Source organism: Exophiala xenobiotica (assembly GCF_000835505.1).
Source record: "Exophiala xenobiotica strain CBS 118157 unplaced genomic scaffold supercont1.1, whole genome shotgun sequence".
Lineage (NCBI taxonomy): Eukaryota > Fungi > Ascomycota > Eurotiomycetes > Chaetothyriales > Herpotrichiellaceae > Exophiala > Exophiala xenobiotica.
This window is the reverse complement of record NW_013562494.1, coordinates 1,960,979-1,983,325: the sequence shown is the minus strand read 5'-3', so window position 1 is coordinate 1,983,325 and position 22,347 is coordinate 1,960,979. Positions and strand designations below refer to the sequence as shown.

The 22,347-nt window shown below is 51.5% G+C and overlaps 7 protein-coding genes across 7 annotated transcripts; 4 read left to right on the top strand and 3 right to left on the bottom strand.

The window, feature by feature from the left end:
- Positions 1-1,347: 1,347 nt before the first annotated feature.
- PV05_00757 (uncharacterized protein) lies at positions 1,348-1,695 on the top strand (the record flags this gene model as incomplete). The annotated part of the gene is made up of 1 exon (XM_013465679.1): positions 1,348-1,695. One exon carries the CDS (start codon positions 1,348-1,350, stop codon positions 1,693-1,695), a length of 348 nt encoding a protein of 115 aa, XP_013321133.1.
- A 412-nt stretch (positions 1,696-2,107) lies between these two features.
- On the bottom strand, positions 2,108-3,504 carry PV05_00756 (uncharacterized protein; the record flags this gene model as incomplete). Its single annotated transcript, XM_013465678.1, has 6 exons — positions 2,108-2,136; positions 2,182-2,457; positions 2,509-2,916; positions 2,963-3,084; positions 3,136-3,372; positions 3,419-3,504. The coding sequence occupies 6 exons, from the start codon at positions 3,502-3,504 to the stop codon at positions 2,108-2,110; spliced, it is 1,158 nt and encodes a 385-aa protein (XP_013321132.1).
- Positions 3,505-3,773: 269 nt separating this feature from the next.
- PV05_00755 (uncharacterized protein) lies at positions 3,774-4,951 on the bottom strand (the record flags this gene model as incomplete). The annotated part of the gene is made up of 3 exons (XM_013465677.1): positions 3,774-4,094; positions 4,142-4,700; positions 4,752-4,951. 3 exons carry the CDS (start codon positions 4,949-4,951, stop codon positions 3,774-3,776), a joined length of 1,080 nt encoding a protein of 359 aa, XP_013321131.1.
- A 292-nt stretch (positions 4,952-5,243) lies between these two features.
- PV05_00754 (uncharacterized protein) lies at positions 5,244-8,380 on the bottom strand. Its single transcript, XM_013465676.1, has one exon. It carries the CDS (start codon positions 7,992-7,994, stop codon positions 5,469-5,471), a length of 2,526 nt encoding a protein of 841 aa, XP_013321130.1. The 5' UTR covers positions 7,995-8,380; the 3' UTR covers positions 5,244-5,468.
- A 3,893-nt stretch (positions 8,381-12,273) lies between these two features.
- PV05_00753 (uncharacterized protein) lies at positions 12,274-14,973 on the top strand. The gene has a single exon (XM_013465675.1). The coding sequence runs from the start codon at positions 13,068-13,070 to the stop codon at positions 14,199-14,201; it is 1,134 nt and encodes a 377-aa protein (XP_013321129.1). The 5' UTR covers positions 12,274-13,067; the 3' UTR covers positions 14,202-14,973.
- A 3,145-nt stretch (positions 14,974-18,118) lies between these two features.
- PV05_00752 (uncharacterized protein) lies at positions 18,119-19,824 on the top strand. Its single transcript, XM_013465674.1, has 4 exons — positions 18,119-18,528; positions 18,583-18,879; positions 18,955-19,258; positions 19,328-19,824. The coding sequence occupies exons 1-4, from the start codon at positions 18,479-18,481 to the stop codon at positions 19,415-19,417; spliced, it is 741 nt and encodes a 246-aa protein (XP_013321128.1). The 5' UTR covers positions 18,119-18,478; the 3' UTR covers positions 19,418-19,824.
- Positions 19,825-20,645: 821 nt separating this feature from the next.
- On the top strand, positions 20,646-21,983 carry PV05_00751 (uncharacterized protein; the record flags this gene model as incomplete). The annotated part of the gene is made up of 2 exons (XM_013465673.1): positions 20,646-20,993; positions 21,075-21,983. 2 exons carry the CDS (start codon positions 20,646-20,648, stop codon positions 21,846-21,848), a joined length of 1,122 nt encoding a protein of 373 aa, XP_013321127.1. The 3' UTR covers positions 21,849-21,983.
- Between the last annotated feature and the right edge of the window lie 364 nt (positions 21,984-22,347).

Genomic DNA, 22,347 nt, shown 5'->3' with positions numbered 1-22,347 from the left:
TCCTTTGAGGTTGCCAGATACACCCACTGTTGCTGACATGACTTCGGAATGCACAATTAGAGCAGATCATTACGCTAGAACCATGCGGTGAATCGGCCAGGCTTGTTATTGTAGTATGGCGAGAGCGCCGAACATCCGGTTCAGTCAAGGTTCGCAGCATTTCAGGACACAAGGCGTTGCTCAATCGAGAGCAATCAGGCAGCATCAATCTGTACCCTGCACATTCAAGGAACTCCACAGGTTTCTTTTCCTTCTCTTTCTCTAGATTAGCCCCTGGCTTGGGTCGTAGGCCTTGATCCTTCTCTGTGAAAGTGCACCCTTCAAAGCCACTATCGGGTCCCGTTGTTGGGAAGACCTACTTCCACCTGTACAACCCAGATTGAGTAGGTCCCTGGTCAATGAGGTGGCGCATAGGTGGCCGTGGATCCTGGCAAGATACCGGGAAGTCTCGTATGTCGAATGGCAGCTTTAGAGGCCATGGCTGTGTGAGAGGATCCCATCCAGGCCAGGCTAAGCTTCCGGGTATCGATGCAGCCAGCTGTGACAAAAACCTATAGTCCTTCCTCTCAAAGTTGCGAATGAACGAAGACAGCAATACCCGGTTGTTGAAGATGACTCCGAGAGACCTGGTGCTCGTAGGTTTTGCTAGTGAGGGTGGAAACGGTGCACGGACTGTTTCCGTGGCCTTCTTCACCACTGCCAGAGGAGGTTGAGACGGCTTATTCTGACTCATACTGACATCTATCGTGTCGATATCTGTGATGTCGTCGTGGTCTGATCCTTCGATCCGAAGGTAAGCCATGACAAAAGGAGGGAAATGCGAAACTGACAATTGTATAAATGAGTACAAGAAAAAGGATGAAGGAATAGATGTCAGCTAAGAAGTGTTAGATGGAGGAATGTGAGGGATAAGGCAGAGGAAGCAAAAGAAGAGGCTGAAATCAGCTCTGAAACTCAGAAGTCATGCAAAGTTCATCGTACCTTCCACGAAGAGTCCGTCACTGCTGAATGCCATGTGCCACAGCCTGATAGCGAAGTGGAATGGAAGGAATAACTCATCCTGCTCCTCCAGTGAACCAGAGATTAGATCCATGACTCCGGCCCAGATATTCACTTCACTCGTCTCGAAGTGCACTGATACCTTCACATGCTCCCGATAGTTCACACCTTCTGTGAGATCGACATTGGCACACTTTTCTCATCAGCTACTCACCTCCCTCAACCTCCGAGGCCTGTGGTCATTGTCTTCCGGCCAGGGGATTCTGCTAGCTTGTTGTAAAGTCAGTTTGAAGCTGAACTGCGACAACGTTTCCTCCACTGCTAACATCTGCAGAGTTGACCTGGACAATGGGTTCTACCAAGGTGGCCAAGGCCAGCGAGAGCAAATTCTCGACTGCTTTTGGTCGATATCGACGGGAGACCGTGAGAGGAGCTGCTCAACAGGTGCACTCTCGAACCCAGGGCGAAAAACGGGTCGTCACGGCAGGGTGCGAAACCAAGAACAAGAAGATCACCAAGAAAGACACCGAGACAAAATCAGCTACGATCAGAGAAAGCCGTTCTGCTGACTGCGTCACTATCACCACCCAAACTCGAATCACAAAGACTCGCACGGTCAAAATCAAACGTGTCGACCTGAAGATGCCTAAGAGCGAGAAGGCTAAGGCAGGTCAGCGCTTGATTGGTTGGTACTGATGCCGAGAAAGACGCAGCGTACAGCAGTCAAGGACTGGTTGACGGAGGGTTCGGTCTCCATTTCCCGCGTGGCTTGGCTGGGCCGACGTCAACTGTACGACTCTTTCAAAGCAGGAGAACTCCTTCTCACATGAGACGACGGGAAACCATGGGACGGAAGAAGTGAGGCTTGCTAAAATGGAAATCAGCACCAACGCCATCTTGTGGTCGGAGTACATTGGAGTATGCCAGCAGCGCCGAACCCTACCGGGCAGCAAAAGACTGGTGTCAATGGAACGTGCTGCATCTTGAAGATAGCAAAACAAACACAATCATAACAAAAATAGATTCTCATCTTCATCATAGTCTGCTCGTGACTCCATGATGTGCTCTCAGGGCAAATGTAGGCGGCCCTCTTGCTCAAGATTCTCGATCACGGGTGAGTGGTATGGTAGAATTTTCCTGCAGCTGATTAGTCGTAGACCGTACTAACGAAGTTCGACTCACCAGCATATTGGTCGAACTTTGGATTCATATCAACCGATCCAGCCGTGCCTGGTCGACCATTTTTGACGCCAGACGGAATAGCACTGTGACTCTGCATCGAAACCGGCACGCTACTAGCCTGAATGGATTGTAGTCGGCTAGAGCCTGGGACATGTTGATCATGCTGGAATTGAGCCCTTGTGGACGTCACTGGGATTTGTGATCGACTGACTGCTGTCCTAGCGTGCGTCGGCAAAGCTTCTCGGTGTAAGGGAGTGCCAGAGACACCAGCAGTTGCTACGAGCCGTTAGCAAGATCAAGGAGAGGAGCCGAGGGAAGAGCGCTGACGAAGCTTGGTGACCGGGAGTGTGCGTGCAGATGGCATCCCTCTTTGATGGGTACCGAGAACACTGCTGCCGGACCTCTGTTGAGGATGGAGCTGCTCGACACCGCCATGTGCAGCTCCGATTGGGTGTGGTCCTCGCTCAGGCAGAGATGGGTTTGTTCCTGGCTGTGTCTGTCGACGCAGATCTGGCTTTGGAAATCCTGCTTCAGATCGTCGAACACTGCCAAGTGACTGGAGTGTTTGTTCAACATCCTTCGACGCGGCGGGCGCAATCATCTCCCGAGCTTGATCTCGTTGCTTGATAGCGTTGTAAAGCTTCTGAATGGTGCCCAGCTTGCGGCTCTTTTCTCGGTAAGAATCAGCCAACTCGTCATATCTCTGCTGCAAGCCCTGATGGGCGCGACTAAGATCTGGTTTGTGTCAGATGAGTTGTTTGCCAATGCTAAGTTATCGCACCTTCCAATTTCTTCTGCATTGTTTGAATCTCGGTATTGGCTTCGTGAACGACATTGTCCATTGCTGCGTTGAGGTTGGTGTATCTGTCCGTGAGATTTTTGGCCACATATTGCTGATAAGCACTGTCACTCCGTTAGTACAGCGCGTGCTGTCGGGGACCTGCAGTTTCTCACATCTCATGCGTGATCTGATATGTCCAGAATGCTATAGCTCTTCCAGCACAATCAAGAATAGCCCCCGGATCGAGGCCACTGAGAACGCTGGTTTTGTACTCCTCTGTAGGGTTCAATCGTGTCTGGACAGCATCGTCAGGGCTGGGTAGCTGGCTCTGGCAGGCAGGGCAGCGACGTCGGTCTAGTGGTGCTTCAGCCAGGCCGGTAGTCTGAGCGCAGGAGAGGCAAAAGATGTGCCTGGCAGATATCAGTTCCGTGCGCAGTGTACCAGCAGCATCCCTACGAGCATGTCGTGACCACTGCTTCCCGCTTCAGGACAGCTCGGCAGGCACCTCCGTTCTGATTGTTGCAGGTGAGAGGTTGCTCCATTGTTTTCAAGGCAGGATGGCGAGAATCGGATTCGTATTGGCTGCGGAGAAGGAGAGTGTTGAATCTCGGATTGAAGGTGACTGGAGGTTGGAGGTTGGATGAAGGGGAGAGACTCTTGGGAGTTTGTGTAGGCAGATAGAGCAGGAACAAAAGCAACAATCGACCTCTTCAACCTTGGAGGAGCAAGCTGCTGTCAACGGCCATTCTGCGACCTTTTCATTCTCCCGTTCTTCAGACGTGATCTCGACAGGGTGCTGGCATGTCTCTGTTTAGCCAAAGAAAAAGGCATTTCCCTGTGCATCTTTCCTGCCCTTCGCCATCTCTTCAAACTCTTTACCAACTTTGAACTCCTTCCACACACTCGCAGGATAGATGTGCTTGTTCTTCTCATACCACCGCCGATCAACTACTTTCGTCATTGTCGGATCGTCATTCTGCCCTTCTAACTCCTCCCTACCCGGCACGCGAATCAACGATGGCTCTTCACCATCTGTCTTTTTCGGGGCTGTTCCCTCATACTCAAACAGCAACCTTCCCTCTCTGGATGGGTCGGGAATCTTGTTCGCGATAAAGTAATAGAACTCGTAATGCTTCTTCTCGTTAGCCAAATGGTCCACTAGCCGACAGGAAGACTCACATTCGGCACAATGACCTCCCCACGCACGCACATCAGATCATCCACACCCACCCGTGCCCACTGCTTCTTACTGCTCTCGATAGTCTTCAACGTCGCACCACTCCCATTCGCACTCCCACTCACTCCCAGCTCCGCGCCAACCTTGCGACAGCGCTCCAGAAAGAGCCAAATGTGATCTCCCTTCTTCACCCTTACAGTGCCGCCCGGTATATTCGCGCCGTCATAGAACACAAACGGCACCGCGATCTCGCTCTCTTTCACAGCCTCCTGCATCTCGAGGAATTCTTTTCTCAGGCGCTCCCGTTCCAGCGCTTCAGCAGCGAGTGCAGCCTTCGTGACTGCTCGCGGCGGAGGTAAACCCGACTTGGGATTCGGCGTCAATTTCGTGGCAATGCCTGACGGCTCAGGCGACGGCTCAACTGATGGCTGCGAACTTCGTGCTGTAGGCGTAGATATACCACTATCTCCAATATCCTCGTCATCGCCGAAAGACAAAAGACCCTTCGCAGCCTTCTTTTTCTTCTTCTGGGGAGGTCGGTCCGCTCGTCGTGTCACCGCACTGTGCTTTCTAAATTAGTCCTGCCCGAACACTACAAGAGAAAAGACTCACCCGTCACTATCATCCGCATCGCGAGGGCTCCGCGCTTCTTTCTCCTTCTGCTCGAGAACATCGGCGCGACGTTTCCGGAAGTCTGCGAGGTTGACGAGGCCCACCGTTTGCGACTTGAGTAAGTCCTCTGCTGTTGAGCCGGTGCTGGTGAAGGCTCGTGGCGTGGAGGCACCGGATGGGGGATTCGAAGGCCCCGACATTCTCAGGGCGCTATAGTGGAAAGTTGTGCTTCAACTGAGGTTGCTATTGCGAAGTTGGTACAAGTTGCACGAGGGAAGTTTTGCCGGCACGAGGCTGAGAAGCGCATGCGATTCGCAACTTGACCAATCATATCATGATACAGAAGGCCTCGTCCGCCCACTGATGCTACAATTGATATCCTTCTTTAAGCCGTTACTTCAAGATTGCTTTAAAAGAGTATCAGAACATGTTGTGGGCATTTGAGGGTCCGTCAACAAGGGGAAAGCGCTCGTGTGAAAACTACAGTTTACTGGGCAAAATCTGTCTCATGATGGCCACGTTCATACATGGCGTCTCGAGGTCGGGGAGGAGGCTGTATCCTCGATTGGAATGTCACTTCTCTCTCCTGTGTGTACGATTCGTCTCTGTAAGTTCTGTAATCGCTTCCTCGTGTATACTGCATAAGGCTTTGCAAGTCAACGAAGGACTATTTTGAAACCAATACCATGAGCCAGTCATCTGGGACCTGAAAATACCTCAGACCACGATATACTCCCCTCCATTTCCTTCCAGTCTCATTATCGTCGTGAATCTGAATCCAGTCTCATGTTCGATGTCTTGCCCTGTATCATGGCTCGACTCCAACTTCGGAGGATTTCTCCCGCGTTCTTTGTCATACCGTCGCCAGACCTTCTCCAACAGCTCAAGAGCGCTCTTGTTGTTGAGGAAGCCGCTGTCCTTCTGGATGTCCAGACACCGTTCCCGAATGACCTTGCGATCGGCCTCATCGACACATTCGCTGCCTGTGATGAAGAGCGGCCAGAGTAAGTATACATCCGATTTCACAGCTTTGATGTATGTGAGGCATTTCTGCACCCAGAACCTGATAGACGTATCTGTACTTGGGACTGCTGGGTTCGCCAGGCGCTCGGTGTACAGCAGAGCTGAGTAGCGGAAAGACTCTGATATGTTTGCAAGATCGACCCTTTGCTCAGGCGTGAGAAGTGGTGCTTCTGGACTGGAACGGTCGAACATTGTCGTGTCCAACTGCCATGTTTGTAAGCTCTGGCGCACCTCCCTCCATTCTCGCCAAAATTGGGCTTGGACGTCCGGATCCGACGTCTTCTCCGAGAATAGATGCTCGTCTTCAAGCATCCGCATCCATCCATTACCGTCAAAATCATTGTAGTCTAGATTCAATGCGAACGGCGTCTGTGGCAGCGGCCTAGACACGAGTGTGGGGCTTTCTTCAACAGGCTTGCCTTGACCAAGAACGTTCAGCCGGCCCAGCTTCGCAATCGTCTTGAATAGCTGGCCGTCACAGCCCGCGAGGTTTTCTAGCGCCCAGTCCTCGTCTGAGAGCGCAGAAACGTCCAAGTGATATCCTTGGAGTTGTCCTTCTCGATTATTTACGGTAGCTGTCATTGCATCGAACCACGTAAACATCCTGGTAAACCACTTTCCCTCCTTCGTATTCAACCCCAGTTCTTTTTGCCGCATACCGAGTAGTTTCTTCACACCCGCAAATTGGGTCTGGAATTTGGCGACTCCAGAATCGCATATATGGAACAGACACAAAATCAGAAGAGTAGCCAAGATAGAGTCGTCTTTTCGCAGAACGGGGTTAGCAAGTTGTATGTTCAATGACTGAATTGCAATCCCTTTGTGCAATGCTTCCTCACAAGCTTGTTCTTGCGGAGACAAAATGCTGTTGTCTTGCCAGGACTCATTCGTCAGTGTCATATGCGCAATGGACGACCGTCTTGCTGGGTCAGTCTTGCCCGTTGATAGTGCTCCTGTTTCTCTCCGTTGCCTCAAATTGCTGGCCGACAAGGCCGCGATTGCATGTTGAAGAGTCTCGCTTCTTGCTGCTAATCGTAGGATCTGAGTCCTGTAAGGGTTTGAAGGGCCGTCAAAGGCTACTATAACAGGTGAAATGACCTCGCTATAGTAGTTTATCAGGTATTGTATTCGAGGAGTCGCTCCGATGGCGCTCATGCCAGAGAACGGGGAAATCGACAGGTTGTAATCGAAGACGAACCGAGGTAGACCAACGCTCAAATCGTCATCAACGACGGCACAGCCGTCATCGTACTCATCGCGCTTGATCTCCTCGATTTCTTCCTCGGCAGCCGGGTTGTGGCCTTGCTCTAGCACAGGTTCCAAGTGTTGGGGCAATTGGACATATGGATCACTGCGAACATGCGAGCTTTTCTGGTTCGGGTAAACCGAAAATTGGCCTTGATCCGAAAAGGCAGTATCGTATGGTGAGGGGATCCGAGGTGAGATAGGGTAACCAGATAGTGGGTTTGACGCTCCTATAGAGCCATGGCTCAGGACTCGTCCAAAATATGTAGACTCTGGAGATGTGGCTGAAAACGATCCAGGCGATGTACTGCCGCTGTAGGTAACGTTAGACTTGAAACCTGCAGGGAAATCATAGCCATCAAGAGGAGAGTTTAAAGATACGGAAGAAGCTGTGGGGTAGGCGGAGTGTGGCGTCTCTATCTTGATGGTAGTGGGCGCAGGTGCAGTTGCTGTCGGCGGAGTCCAATGCGAGGTGGTATAGGGCGCAGAAAACGGAAAGGTTGGATTAGACTGATGAAAGTGATGGCCAGCATTGGTCTTGCTTGCAGAGTTCGAGCTGTGCGCGGAAAGTGTTGGGCCGCTTTTTGGCTCTGAGGACAGAGTCTGTTGCGATCCTGCACGGAGCCGTGTAGTTTGACGCTGGGATGGCCTCCTCCTTGATTTCGTCGGCGATGGAGGAGTGGCAGTTTTCTCTGCGCCTGCAATTGGAAGCGAGAGACCTCGCAACTTGCCCCGACTTGCAACGCCGTTTCCCCAGGTCAATTGAGTCTTGTAGCCACCGCAGTCTTGTCCATCATCCAAACACTTTGAACAATATGGTCTTCGGCGGTCGCACTGGAGATTGCGCGCGACACATGTAAAACAGTCATCCGCTGCTCCAGCGGCAGGGGCGCGCTTCCTTCTCTTACGCGGAGCATTTGCGTCTGTCTGACTTGGGGCGATCACGGCCTGAGCCTCGGGTTGAGCCCCAGACATTTTCTTCCGGAGGCCTGAGCTGAGGACCGTCGCAATCCGAAAGCGTGTTAAGAGGAGGGGGAGGAGGGGGCGACGTCACGCGCGAAAGTGATGGGAGTGGTTTGACCTCTGGTTGAGGACGAAGATCAAACGATCTTCATATCCGCCTGCACTCGACCCTAGATGCGTGAGCAGCGCGGACGTCCAGACTGGCTGAGGAATCTCTGAATTTCAGTCGCATTGGCACAGGAATCGGAGGATGAAGAAACAATAGGACGGAGAATCAGCGTCTAGAGCTCATCGACAGAGATCTGCAATGCAGCAAACCGTGACCGCCACCACCACTACCTATTCGCAAGAAATCGATGGAGGGCTTCGCGGGGAGTTCCAGTGCATGCGGTTGTGGCGGCCGAAGGCCAATCGGTGCTGGCGAGGGACACCCGGGTTACTTATCGGTAGTTTGCAAGGTCCGCGAGTTGTGTGGAAGTACAGTGTACCAACGGTGTTTAGCCTCGGTGGAAGCAGATTTTACCAGCTGCCATGCTCTCATGAGAAACGATCTTCTTACGCTAACAAATGCACTTTGAGCTTACCGTGGAAAAGATAGGTGTCTATCAGCTGCATCACAGGGTGCAATTGGCTGGGGGGAAGCTCCTCCGAAGAGAAGAGTTGGACCGAGCACCATTAGGCCAATGCGCATGGAGGCGGGAGGGTTGGGAGGGGTGTTACTCGGTAGGGATTACGGAGTACTCGTAGGGAAATGCACAGGGCACAGGGAAGAAAGAGGCCGGTGCCCCCCATCGGCAATCCGACTTCGAGTTTCCCCTCTCACTCCCTCTCCATCATCATGCCATCTACTAGGTATGGGTCGGGCATATCGGGGGACCCCGACCAGTCCCTCTTTCGCTGTCACCCTGTTATCTCCCAATCCGCAAGATTTGCAGAAGCAAGCAACGGCCAAGAGTGTTGGAAACGGTAGAAGATGTTTTCCCACAGTACTTCGAACACCGCCCAACATGATAGTCAAGCACAAATAAAAGTACTTTCAGAAGCATAATCCGTAGTTCGTGGGAAGATGCAAGCTAGCAAGGTAATAGGTCTCCCAAAGTGAGACATTTCATTCGCATGTTTGTCTACCGGAGACGCCTTTCATGCATCCTCGCCATGCTTGCCACCGCCCTTGTCACCTTCTTCGATTCCACTCTGCAGGTTCCGCACTCTTGCTGAACCACGGTACCGAGTACATAGTACAAGAGAAGGATTATTGGAGAAAGCAACAGAAAATCGGATCATGATTGCAACGCTTGCTATCTGGTACTCGTACCTGTATGGGCACAATGCGCGTAGAGGGGCAGTGCATTCGAATTCTTTAGGCCGGTGTATTCGATGGTCTGGCCCTCATCATGGACAAGAGTCACGAGGCTGACGGGCTCACTTGTGCTTACTAGTAGTATTGATTTCAATGAACCTGGACTCGAGGTTAAATTGCATTACATGGCATGGCCACGACGGCTCAAATTGCATTTCATTTTGGCAGGGATCTGGCATCCTTCAAAAGCCTCGCTGCGCGCAAGCCTTGTCTGAATATCCAACAAAGGCGCGCTAATGTCCTTCCCCAGCATTGAGGACATTTTCACGTGCGCCAGAAATAGAGACGTTGGAGTCACCAGCTTTCCAAACTCAAAGCTGATTGTAATCAATGACGCTGCCTTGCGGCCTGAGAGACAGTAGAAGAAAGGGATCGAAGTTGTCTTCGAACAGAACACTCCAGTAGTGACTTGGACCACATGCGTTTCGGGCACACGGCTCCATAGGTCTCAAGATACTGAAAGGAGAGCTTTACATTGATCGAGCAGTCCGCCACGCCACAAAGTCGTGACTCAAGCGGTGAAGCTAGATCAGGCTGTGAAGGACCGCCTTCAATGCCCATCCTTGTCAGTAGGTCTTCCAAATAGCTTCGGGTGGATTTCTTCTTCAGGCATCAATGAAAAGGCTCGTCTAGTGTGCAGTTTCAGTCTGAGTCGGTAGCAGAGGTACACCCACTTCGATCATCAGAACCATTCATGCCTCGAAGATCTGAAAAGAAGCGGTGTAAGTGGTCCCAAGGGGAGGCCATCAACAGTCATAATGCTCACAGATTGTTCAGAACGACGCTTTGGGCTCAAAAAGGCAGACGCCAGCGGCTCGGGTCGATGCATCTAGCGCCCTGGCCATGTGGGATTGCCTCATTTCCAAATTTCTTGATCAATAGGAAATGCAGTCTGAAGCCTTTAAGGCAGTGCTGATGTGAAGTTATTTGGCGATAGAAGGCAAAAACAAGACTGGTGGGAAATCGGTACATGCTGCCCAAGCCTTGCCAAGGCTCATGCGCAGCAGCGCTGAGTTGGCAGCTTCTCACTCGTCTTCCTCCATGCAACAGACAGCCTAAGGATACGGGCCATTCGAAGGAGCCGAAGGACAGCGGACTGTTGAGGTGGTAAGGTAATTTTGATCATGGTTACGATACAGGAGGTACTGTAAATATCAGACGGCCTCGAACGGGTCGAAGACGTGTGAAGGTATCCGAAAAGCCAGCACCGAAAGGAATGGGTCAGAAGGTGCGTGCGCTTGGGTAGGACAAAGCAGATCCGTGGCCAGGAGGATCTAGGCGGATCTCGAAGCCCCAAACAATACAGTCTTGTGTCACCCCCAATGAAGCATCCTCATCGTTCTCGACGGTCGAGTCAACTCACATGATCATGCACGCTGCCGCGAAAGGGACGATGATACTCACTTGTTGTTTGGCACCTATCAAACATTTGATGGTGCCCATCGCTGCGCGGTCGACTGCATGGATTCAGCGCAACTCACATCCAGTGACGGCGCCACGGACCGGATGGCGCCTTCAAGCTGGACACAGCTTGACTTGCGTAAGAAATATGGTTTAAAAGGCCCGCAGATAGATCATTACGACCGGCGTCCACGGCCATCGTTGGAATCGCTCAAGAAAGACAGTTGACGACAATGCAGTGCGAGTTTCAGCTTGAGTGGCGCCGGCTGACCTGGTCAAGCAGCCGACGAGGCTTCATCTTGCATAAATTCGAAGTTGATTGGGCCTCATCGCCTGAGCATTCAGCTGGAATCGATCACCCACTGAAGGAGTTGATCTTCGGTAGGAGGCATGATTGGATACCCTTCGATTTCAAGAGGTCGACTACGTCCCAGTTATGCACCTCGTACTCGAAGCGAGTGCCGTAAACAACATTTTCTTTTCGCATGGGTTGAGGTTAGGTTACCGATCTTACTTGTATTTCGCTGCAATCCGGTCCACGGGGAACCTGATATCCGCGTGCTGTTTGACTTTGATCAGCTCCACTGAGAATATATCTTGTATCCACAGTAGGTCCATAATGTTGGTCCATATCATACCAGCAATTTATTTTCTGATGGCAGAAAAGATATGTCTCCAAAACAAAGCAATAATCCTGGCACCAAAGAGTGGCAGTGCAGACTGACAGGAGCGAGGATCGTCTAGGAAGTACAGCGGGATGCACGGATATCTGGCAGATATACGTGTAGAGTCACGAGTGAAGGTATTCAGAGCCTCGCTCAGGGTAGCAGTAATAGGAATGGTGCAGTGGCGCCATGTGGTTGGGAAGCAGAGGATTTGCGTAAGCTGACGCGGAGCTGATCTGCGGCGGTGGGTTTAAGGATTTTAGGTGTGTGGTAGCGTTGCGGGCATGCCTAAATGCTTCGTGTGACCCCTAGAACTTCCAGAATAAGCCTAAGAGGCCTCTCTGAGCCTCTATTGGCATCACGGCGAGATATGATCTGGTAAGCCGGAAAATGCGGATCTCCTTCTTCGGAGTTCCAACTCGCCTCTTGTATTTGTCCTGACCCTCGTGAGCGTCGTGGCTTCCATCGACTTCGCCGCCGTTCATTCAGCGGCAAGACATCTAGTGTGCTCCTGTAGGACTCAGAGATCTTCACTCGCAAGGCGACGGCTAGGCGACAGTCAATTCGTCTTCAGCAAAGCCACCGGCAGCCTGGTTCCCCGATCTGCTGGTACAAAACACTTCTTCGCATCCCTCCACCATCAGTACAGGTACAGGTGAATAGCACGGTTTATAAAACGTGGTATCTCCGTATTTACCGTTTCTTACCTTACCGAAACCACCTCAACCTGATCCTTTCGGTCTCCTCCCCCTCCTTTGACCATCAGGTGGGTGTCAGGGGCTGGGAAGAAACTAAATTCTCGACCCACACACCTTGAGAAAAACCTTGCCTGGCCATCATACCATCCCTGCTCGTCACCAGCATCGGCGCCCAGGACTAGCTTTGGAGTCTTGGACATATCCAAGCCATCCGCGAAGAGGCATCCACATCCTCTCTTTACCGAACATGTCCTTTTTAATTGCCCTTTGCCCCTGATTTCCCAACCTCTGGCCTAGCCAAAATCAATCACCACTTTCAACAGAGAATCTGACTCTCTCAGAGTCGACGGGACTGTCTATTGGTCTATTTCGCCACCTGGTTCCAGTTGGTCCCAGGCCTTTCTGCTGGCTTCGGGCAAACACTAGCCATCATTAGTCACAAGCCTCAGCCGCGTTCAAACGCGCGGTCCTCCAGTGCCAACAGAAGACTATCCTGCTCTATCAGACCCATCAACTCCTCCGTCGACTCATCCCGTCGCGCTGTCAATCGACTCACACCGGCAGCCTAGTTCCGCGACCCCTAGCAAGATCCACTCTGGGCTGGTCACTTCCTCCAGGAAGCAACATATCTCGCGAACTTTTTCCCAGCCATCTGGATTCTTTCTCTTTCCCCTCTTCACTGCACACTTGCACGTCACGCGCAACAGCGGACGAACATCAGCTACTCCATATCTTCGACAAGATTGAGTCGCAAGGCTCAATTTCAGGACCCCAAAACCAACCAACGGCGAAGCCATCCACGCTATGATATTAAGCCAGTTCAACATCCTCCGAACCTACCTTATTTCTCGACACACCGCTGAAGCATATCAACCAGACATAGATCCGGACCGGGGGGAAGACTGTTGCGGACAGGGGCAGGAGTGAGGAGTGACGCCCACCAGCACAACATACAGTCAAGATGAGTTACCATTACGGTGTACCGCCGCCACATTATACCAAGTACTACGGGGTATCCTCGCCGTACAGCAGCGGAGAGTATGTTCACTACGCGCCGCAATACGACACGACTCCGAAAAAACACGTTCGAAAGACCAGCTACAATCCTTCGCCCAGAGTCGGAGGCTGGTTTTCACCTGCGGGTTCGCCACCACCACCTTATGAATCTGGCGTCCAGTATGCGGTACCGCGGGATGATATCTATGTGAGTGAGGCAACAGGCAAGGGCCGCAAGCCCGAGGGCTACTTCGACACATTTCCTACCTCAAGATATCACACCCGCTCCTCGTCGCGCAAGCAGAATCAGCCCATCTACATCTATGACGATGAAGCTGAATATGCAGGATTGCAGCCTACATACATCTACCGAGAACCATCAAAATCGAAGCCAAAGCATGCGAGGAAGCCAAGCACTGACACCTACTTTTACTACGGGCAGGAACAGATCATAGATGAGCAACCAAGACGATCCAGGACTCGACGCGCTTCGACCGCCAGCAAGACATCGCCAAAGTCCAAGTCCAAATCGCAGCCTACACCTGCGCCACAGGCAAGCGAAGAAGACGCCGCTAGAGCCGGTATACCTGCTGGGTACTCGATCAAACACTGGGACCCTACAGAGTTGCCCATCATCCTGCTTGGAAGTGTCTTCGACGCCAATTCCTTGGGCAAATGGATCTACGATTGGACAGTGTTTCACCATGGCGCATCGACACCCATGGCCGACATGGCGGGCGAACTGTGGCTACTTCTTATCAAACTTGCGGGCAAGATGAAGAGAGCCGAAGAATGCGTTGATCGCATTCGCAACCACGACAAGCGCGAAACCGTCGAGGATTTCCTTGTCAGTGGCCACCGCTTGTGGGACAAGTTCAAAGGTCTTCTCAAAGACTCGGAACATTTCATGCTCAAGGCTGCTAAGCGCGACGCCACAAAGACCATGGGCAAGAAAGCAGGCACCGAGTTTGTCGACTCGATCTTCGGGCGCGATCGCTACCTCGAGTCGACCGAGAGGATCATGAACCAGATCAGACTCTGGAACATGCGGTTCGACGTCAACTGCGAGGACGCGCTGCGTAGGCCTTCTGCTGCCTAGACAAGGCGACTACTCATTGCGCGTGCACTGCGATTTCCAGGAAAAGAGATCGTCCATTGGTGGCAAAAAAAGGAGAAACGACTTCGCCACACTTATACACATCAACAACGTTTATCCCTCAGTCTTTTATGAGGTGTCATTGGCGCACAAAATCAGGCAGCCTGTAACAACATTCCATCTTGTTTATTTGGCGAGGATGGATGGTTATGAGTCATTCATTTTCAGCAACATGTTCTATGAAGAGTATATCATTCGTGAAAGGCATTATGGCGAATCGAGGAAATGGGCACTCAACCAAAAGGAGGAACTTTAACCTCATGAAGCCATGAAAGGACGAAACATCATGACAGACGATCTTGTACTCTACGCATCTGGTACGGCCGTCTGCATCTTGCGTTGTTCTCTGGTGGAGGGATTTTGGCGTTCTGTCTTCGGGCCTTTCTTTTTCTGAATCTTCTTGCGAGATACCCCCTCAATTTGTTGTACCAGACTGGCTTGCATTTGGTCTGGAATGTCTTGTTCTGTATACCATTTTCCTGTGGCATTGAGCGTGGGATTTGTATCTGGGGGATTTTGTCTACATGGTGATAAAATTGTCCGCGAGGACTAATTGGGCCCGCATGTTTTGGAGTCGATGGGAAGGTCTCTTGAGTACCAGGCTTCTCTTGTTCTCGAGGACTCACGGACCGGGGATCTATGGAGCACCAGGAACTATTCTAAACTAGATACCTCTCATGGAATGAACTAATACATAATTGCTTTCTGCTACAAACCTCTGTTCGTTTTCCAGGTACTCCGGAATTGCTCCTACACTCGTCTACCAGCCAGTTCGTTCCAAAGGTTTAGTACGGTATCAATCGTTGCGGTTACAATACACGATTCTTTGCATTCATGAGCTATCGCACCGCATTATGGATTGTGGTCCTCCGTAAGTGAGTTTTAAAATATCACAGGTAGGTCTGTCGGCGTTCATGTCGGGGGGCTCGGGGGGTTTTCGAGATTCTGAATCCAGCCGTGACTTAGCACGCTGAGTCACGCTTGATTGGAAATTGTCCAAACTTCAACCAACCGGCAAGATTTATTCCGTACGCTACCAGCATTGTTCGGCATCCTGAATCGTTGTGTGGGTGTTGTAAGCGCTGAAGATTCCATACAGGGTCCTACTATGGTATGTTACGAGCGAGGAATGTCGATGGATGGGTCACGAGAACGCGAAAGGTGTGCGAGTTGATGCCCCAGGCTTCTGGAGAAGTATTTCTGGGTGGCCTTTGCTGATCCACGAATCGATGAACTTGGTGAGAACGATGGAGTATGCACGAAGGAGAGCGAACTATCACAAAGGTGTGCCTTGAGGAGGGAATAGTCCTGCAGCTGTGGTTGATTAGCGGATACGAGCAGGGTAGGGTCATGCTTCGAGAAGAACAGGAGATACAGCTAGCTTCGTGACATTGAGTGGTCGAATACTAGTAGTGAATGTGCCGCATGCCGAGTATGTGCATAACACTGCATGGCACTGCATGCAACTGCGAACTATAGTTCCCTTGGGAGCAGTTGTACCACGTTCCATGATTGGGGGCCGAGGGAAAGGTTGACCACTGACTGGGTCGATAGGGTCAGAGGCGGAATGGGGTGTTCGGCAAGTGGTGTGTTGCAGGGCATAGGATTGGAAAAGATAATGGCCGACAAGTCGCCTATTCGTTGCTAGTAGCGAGGAGGGGCTGCGTGAACGGACGTCCGGCGCGTAGAATGCTTTCTTGAATACTGCAGCGGGCATCGGCGAGCAAAATAAATGTGCCCGAGATAGCAACATAACTTCGTCGTATGCCCTAGTCTGCTCTCATCGGACGAGTAGCTGTTGTGCCGGGGTGGACTAGTTCTACCCTAGAGAGCAGCACGCCCTCGCATGGAATCCTGATGATAGGCATTAAAATGCGAGAAGCGGGCGAGTGTAAGCATGAGGTTACAAGTAGAGTGGTTAGCTGCGGGTACAGGAAGATGGTGAATGGTTGTGAGAAAGATGCGTGGAGGGGTGGAGTGGGAGCGATCTGGATGACTCGAACAGGTCGTACTCGCTTCCATCGGTTCCTGTACTTACAGTATCCTGCTCTAAAGGGCAATGTTACCGAGGAGTGCGAGGGAGGGAGGACTCAGAAGTGTCTCCCATCTTCGCCACAAAGGATTGTCTGCTGGATTTTCAGCTTCCTGATTCCCAGACCGAGCACGGAGGGCCTTACGGGTCTATTGGACGAGACACAAGCAAACGGCGCGGCTATATGTAGGCCCTTGTATATCCGACGCGTGTGACTTCAATAGATCGCTAGGTTCTTTTCAGGCGCAGTGAAGATTGATGTGAGGATGGCCAATTCCCTCGAGAGGATTGTCAAAGAGACACGGCACTCCGCAGGCGCCGTGATGCGCTCGCCATGGTGCGTGTTTGGACTCTTACTGACAGTCTTGTGTTACCCATGCTGGGACAGCTCAAGCGCCATGCATGAACTATGGATGAGGGTGGGTGTGATACGGACATCTGGTTGTGTTCACATGCTCGATATTCTCCCCATCTCGAGAGAGACCTGTGCAATCGAGAAGGGCCAGCCTCCAACCCAGTCCGAACAGAAAATGAGAACCAGGCTGGTGCAAGGCAGCGCGGACTTTGAGATGATTCGTGCCCCTCGCGCTGGAGACCATGGTCGTCTGCACGCTGCATGGAAACCGCATCGAATGGCGATGGATTGACCCTGATGCAGAAGACCTGTTGCCTGGATTCGCTTTTCTGTCTTGTTGCTTGATGAGTGATAAAGTGTTTCAGGGTTTGGACTGGAGTGTTCGTATACTGCCGCCTTGGATGACTTGAGAGTGTTGACAAGTCGATCGGCCCGTATTGTCTCGCCCAATCAAGTGTCTTGTCGTGCTGTTGTCTATCATGAATGGCTTGACGCCACTCGGGACTATTTCCACCAGGCGTCGCGGGGAAGTGCCTGGCTTTTGATAGCTGAACACCTGAAACAAACGCCCCCTGGAAGCCCGCAAGTGGCTAACACTGGGAGCCAAATCGATTGTTTCGTGTATCATCGAGTTTTGATATCCTCCAATACACCGCGATATGTAATGTATCTTCGGCTTCGTTTTCCCTGCAGCAACGTGTGCCTGCGACCGGTCTGCAACCTGTTGCTTGATTTGACGTTTGCATATCCGTTTTGACATACTCCTTACTGGCCACTTCCATAACACTACGTTATGACCAGTTGTACCGAACACATATAGGGTTTCACATGCACGGATACCCCGAACCCGAACGGCAGGCTGCTAGAGTCTCACACAGTTGACTGATTAGACTTGTTGCACACGTCTGACCGCTTGTCTGGGAGAACGAGGCTGGCAGATGCTGCAGGGAATAGGGGTTCAATGGACGGCGAACCAAGCGGTTGGCTGGGGAGTCTGGGCTGCTGAGGCTCTTGATGCAGGTACCACGAGCCCCTTCGGATGGGCCTGTTGCCATTTTCCCGCAAGGGGCGTCCTTCACCGCTGTTTGTGCATGTCATGTCAAATTGATCTGATTTTGGTAAGGTATTGTACTCTGAATTCATGAGACGATACGGCGAACAACGCGAGACTGGCGGGAAGGACGACCTGCCGTTGATGTTCACTTCATCGATATTGCCCATGCCAGAGCGGGCGCGTTTTGTGGCCTCATTTATAAGACTTCTGGAGCACCGAGGCCCATCGGGGCTCGATCTCAGCTTTCTAGGTCTAAGAATCCGTGCTAGCCTACGATTTCCGGATTCGTGGACTTTTGTCGCCGCATTTCGTCACTCTATGCAGAAGGCTCGAAAGGAAGATGTGTTGAGGAGCTGCTCATGAGAAGCATAATTTCAGAGTCTTGACTCAAGGAAACTTCTCACATGTTGGTCAACTACCTGGTAGGTACATCAAGCCTTGTAACGTTAGTGTAGGAGATCAGGTGCAGTCACGACGCCTGGGCTGCGGGGAAGCGCGCCTATTGACGTTCCGTGGACGTTGGTGGATTACTTATCTGCTGCGGGCAAAGACCTTCGATTTGTCACCCACGAGCACATCATTGTGGAGTTGAATGATACTCATACACAGTATATACACAGTCCTCCTTGGACTTCTCCGGTGCGTTCCATTTGGCTGCTGATCTACTTCTAGGACCTTTCTTGCGGTGAGGGTAGCTTTGCGACTTTGCGACTACATATTCTTCGCCAATCGCTCAAGTCAAGCTCAGCAGCCCAGTGCGGAAACTGAAAGCATCCAGAATGTCATCGCAAAAGGCTTGGGCCATCGTTGCCGGTGTTGGACCTGGCACGTAAGCTTGCTACTGTCAATTCAACAAGTGTGCACAAAGCTAACTCGTCAACAGTGGTGCCAGCGTCGCTCGTCGGTTCGCGCAGAAGTATAGCGTTGCCCTCCTTGCCCGAAACCCGTCGAATTTCGAGCCACTTGTCAAAGAGATCGAGGCTGCAGGCGGAAAGGCCGTTGGCATCAGCACCGACTGCGCAGATGGCAAGAGTGTGAAAAGCGCATTCGAGCAACTGAAGAACGAGATAGGAGATGCTCCACTCGCTGCGGCAATCTATAACGTTGGTGGAAGATTCGTCCGGAAACCCTTCCTAGACTTGTCAGAGGATGATTTTGAGGCTGGATGGGAGGCCAATGGGTACGTCGAATGTGCCTGTATCTTCAACAAGATATCTGCTCGATACATTCGGGTGCTGACAATCAGCCTGAACAGACGAGGAGCTTTCCATTTCTCACAAGCAGTCTTACCACTGCTACTGGAGAGAGTTAAGAATTCTCCTGAATATCCGCCTACCTTGATCTTCACCTCAGCCACGGCAGCCATGAAAGGGTCGGCCAACTGTGCATCGTTTGCAACCGGTAAATTTGCCATGAGAGCGTTGGCGCAGTCATTGGCGAGAGAATTTGGACCCAAGGGCATTCATGTCTCCCACGCCATTATCGACGGAGTGATTGACATTGAGAGAACCAAGGACTACAAATTTGATCATCCAGATGCGAAGATTAAGCCAGAGGCGGTAAGAGTCCGGCCCCAGACACAGCGCAATAACAAAGGGAGAGTGCTGACCAAGATAATGCTGCCGCAGATTGCCGACTCGTACTGGTATCTCCATACCCAGCCCAGGACATGTTTCACCAATGAACTCGACATTCGCCCTTACATTGAGAAGTGGTGATGGAAACAATGGAGGTCCACAGGTCCTATACCTATGAAAAAATTATATATGCTCTTGCAGTCGCGTCATGGTGGTCTGATTCTATTCTTTCCTCTTCATTGTGCAGAAATCTTGCTGTGGCTCTCGGCTGCGCCGACATTTCGACCGAGGACTTACTGTCTACTGCACAAGTCGTACTAGGACTTAACATATCCGAAGTTTTCTGCTGGTCGTTCTGCTGATCAAGCAGTAAATTCGACATTCCCAGACATAGCGGTGCCGCCGGCTTCCTGCGGATGAAAAGCCGTGCGAGTGTTATCCAGACTGGGTTGGTGTCACCGTACGGGGCATGATGGGGCTAAAAGCACCACCACACATTTGCATGTCTACACCGAATCCAGTTGGATGACAACGAAGACTTACCCCACAAGAAACAAGCCTAGGGAGCGCCGGGGTATGGAGCTTGTCTCCGCCACCGACATAATGTTTTGCGGATGCTGTCTCATCAAGCGTCGTGAGCGTTCACTCTGCGAACCACTAACCCGTTTCACCGAGGCATTTTGACCACTTCCAGGTCTCTGATTGCCGCATGGACTCCCGTTATTGATCAACGCCATCCACCAGACCTAGCCACCTTCCTCATTTCATCACCGTCCCGGCGCTGAGAGCATGCCGTGGATGCTTCGATGTGAAAACACTTTTTGGCCTTGGCTTTCAATTCGCTAATCGAATTGTGGCGTGCGATCAAAAGCTTGTCAGCACGTTTTTCATCAGCCTGCTTGGGTGTTTGCCTCATCGTGACGATTGCATTGCTTCCCAGTGCTTGCGCTATGCACCAGTGCAACGACGATCGACCCCTGTTATGCTTGCCAGGGTCGCCTGCTTTGAGTACTTGCGCACTGTTGCGAGACCCGGTTGATCCACTGGTTTGATTCTCCTTCGAGCTCCGATTCGACATTACAGCCGATGTAGCCATTCTGATCCCACTCAATGCATGCACGGTAGTCCCGGAAATCATTATTGATTCATGACGACGGCGCAAAGAACATGGTGAGGCCGAGGTAGTTCACGAATGCCCACAAATGAGGGTAACCCACGGGGCTACATCAACCCTCTCCTGCCCCAGGTTCGTGTGAATGATTACTCTTCAACCTCTCTACCCCAGACTCGCTTGCCCCAGGTTCATTTCCATCAGTGTTCACTAATCCTCACAATACTCGACGATCATCTTCGATAAGCGAGCAGCGTCATGTCCTCCGAGGCTCCCAATGGCCATGACATGGCCAGAATGCACACCAATGATATCGAGATTGGTGTATCTGACGCTCTCCAGCGTCATATCACCAGACATGTGGTCCCACCAAAGCCAGTCACCCAACGTAAGCTCAATTTCGAACATCGACGGCCACGACTACTACGTGAAATGATGGCCGAGGCTACCGGCGTGTTCTTTTACGTCTTTCCTGGTATCGCCTCGGTCGCTTCTTTCACCCTGGCAACAACCAACCCGGTAGCTGCGGTGATCGGAGTAGACATCTTTGGCAGTCTCTTCCAAATCGGTTGGGCTTTTGCTATTGGTATCGCGTTTGCTATCATTGTAAGTTTTTCTGCCCTGTCTCGTCACGATACCATTCCCATCAAACGCCTGGATCTCTTGCTGACACTTTTACGATGGCAGACCTGTGCTCCTGTCAGTGGTGGACACTTCAACCCTGCCATTACCATTTGCTTGGCTATCTGGCAAGGTTTTCCTTGGAAGAAGGTCCCTCATTACATTTTCGCTCAGATCTTCGGTGCCTTCATGGCCGGATTGATGCTTATGGGATGCTACTGGCCGCAAATCCAAGCTGCGAAGGCCCTAGATATCAAGGAACACGGAACGACCGTGTACAACGGCGGTGTCGCTAGTATTCTCTGCTCATTTCCCAATCCAGACCAGACCAACCAGGGATACTTGTTCTTTCAGGAGTTTTTCGTCGACAGCTACATCGGCATCGTCATCTGGACGTGCTTGGACCCTGCGAACCCTTTCGTCAGTCCCGTGTCCGTGCCATTCACCATTGGCATTGCGTACGCGGCTATGGTCTGGGGTTTTGCGGGCAATACGCTTTCAACGAACCTGGCTAGGGACTTGGGCACCAGAATTGTTGCGGCGATCTTTTTCGGAAAGGAGGTGTTCACGTATGATAACTCCTACAGCTGGATCAGCATCTTGGTCAATATCCCTGCCACAATCTTTGCCACAGGTTACTATGAGTTCTTGATGAGGGATAGTTTGCAGAAGATCCACTCTGGACATGCCGAGCATGAGGAGGGTGAAGAGGGCCTCAAGAGGCATATCAGTCGGGTCACAGGCACTAATCTGAGCAGTGACAATGAGGAGCCGTGGCAGGCGAACAGGGGATTTATGAATGCCGCGGGTGAGGATGGCGTCAGGAGCAAGCAGTTCTAAAGGAGGGCGAGTGGAGAGGAAGGACTTATTTGATGAGATGATAGCAGGGAGCAGTGAATGTGTACGTGTGCAGATAGTGTTCATAAGGGGTAGGAAGGTCTGAAGATTTGAATGTGTGGCACAAGTATAGATTGGACTGGCACCGTTCTCGGTGTGTAGCTCTTGAATGTATAATTAAGTTTGGAGATTCTGAACGTATGACTATCAGAAATGAAAGGTATCGACTCACATTACCATATCTGCACAGTCGAGGCAGGCATTCTTCACGGGCTGATCCACTGTTGACTCTGAACAGAAGCCCAATCCACAGTTATTGGGAACCATTCGAGTCAAGCACAAGGGAAGGGCAACTGGCTGGTATTGTGTCTCGCCATCAAATCCTGCAACTCATTGGAACGTATCCTCGTAGACAGTCTGCCGGAGAGAACGTGCCTGAGCACTGGTCCTTAAAAACCAATGCTTCGAAGCACGTGTAAACATCAATCTGTGCCAGCCGTAT

Excerpts from the sequence above, each read along its gene's own strand:
- PV05_00754 (XM_013465676.1), bottom strand. The coding sequence starts at position 7,994 with ATGTCTGGGGCTCAACCCGAGGCTCAGGCCGTGATCGCCCCAAGTCAG.
- PV05_00753 (XM_013465675.1), top strand. The coding sequence starts at position 13,068 with ATGAGTTACCATTACGGTGTACCGCCGCCACATTATACCAAGTACTAC.
- PV05_00752 (XM_013465674.1), top strand. The coding sequence starts at position 18,479 with ATGTCATCGCAAAAGGCTTGGGCCATCGTTGCCGGTGTTGGACCTGGC. Across the intron at positions 18,529-18,582 it reads GCCGGTGTTGGACCTGGCAC|TGGTGCCAGCGTCGCTCGTC; the intron begins GTAAGCTTGCTA and ends ACTCGTCAACAG. Across the intron at positions 19,259-19,327 it reads CGAAGATTAAGCCAGAGGCG|ATTGCCGACTCGTACTGGTA; the intron begins GTAAGAGTCCGG and ends ATGCTGCCGCAG.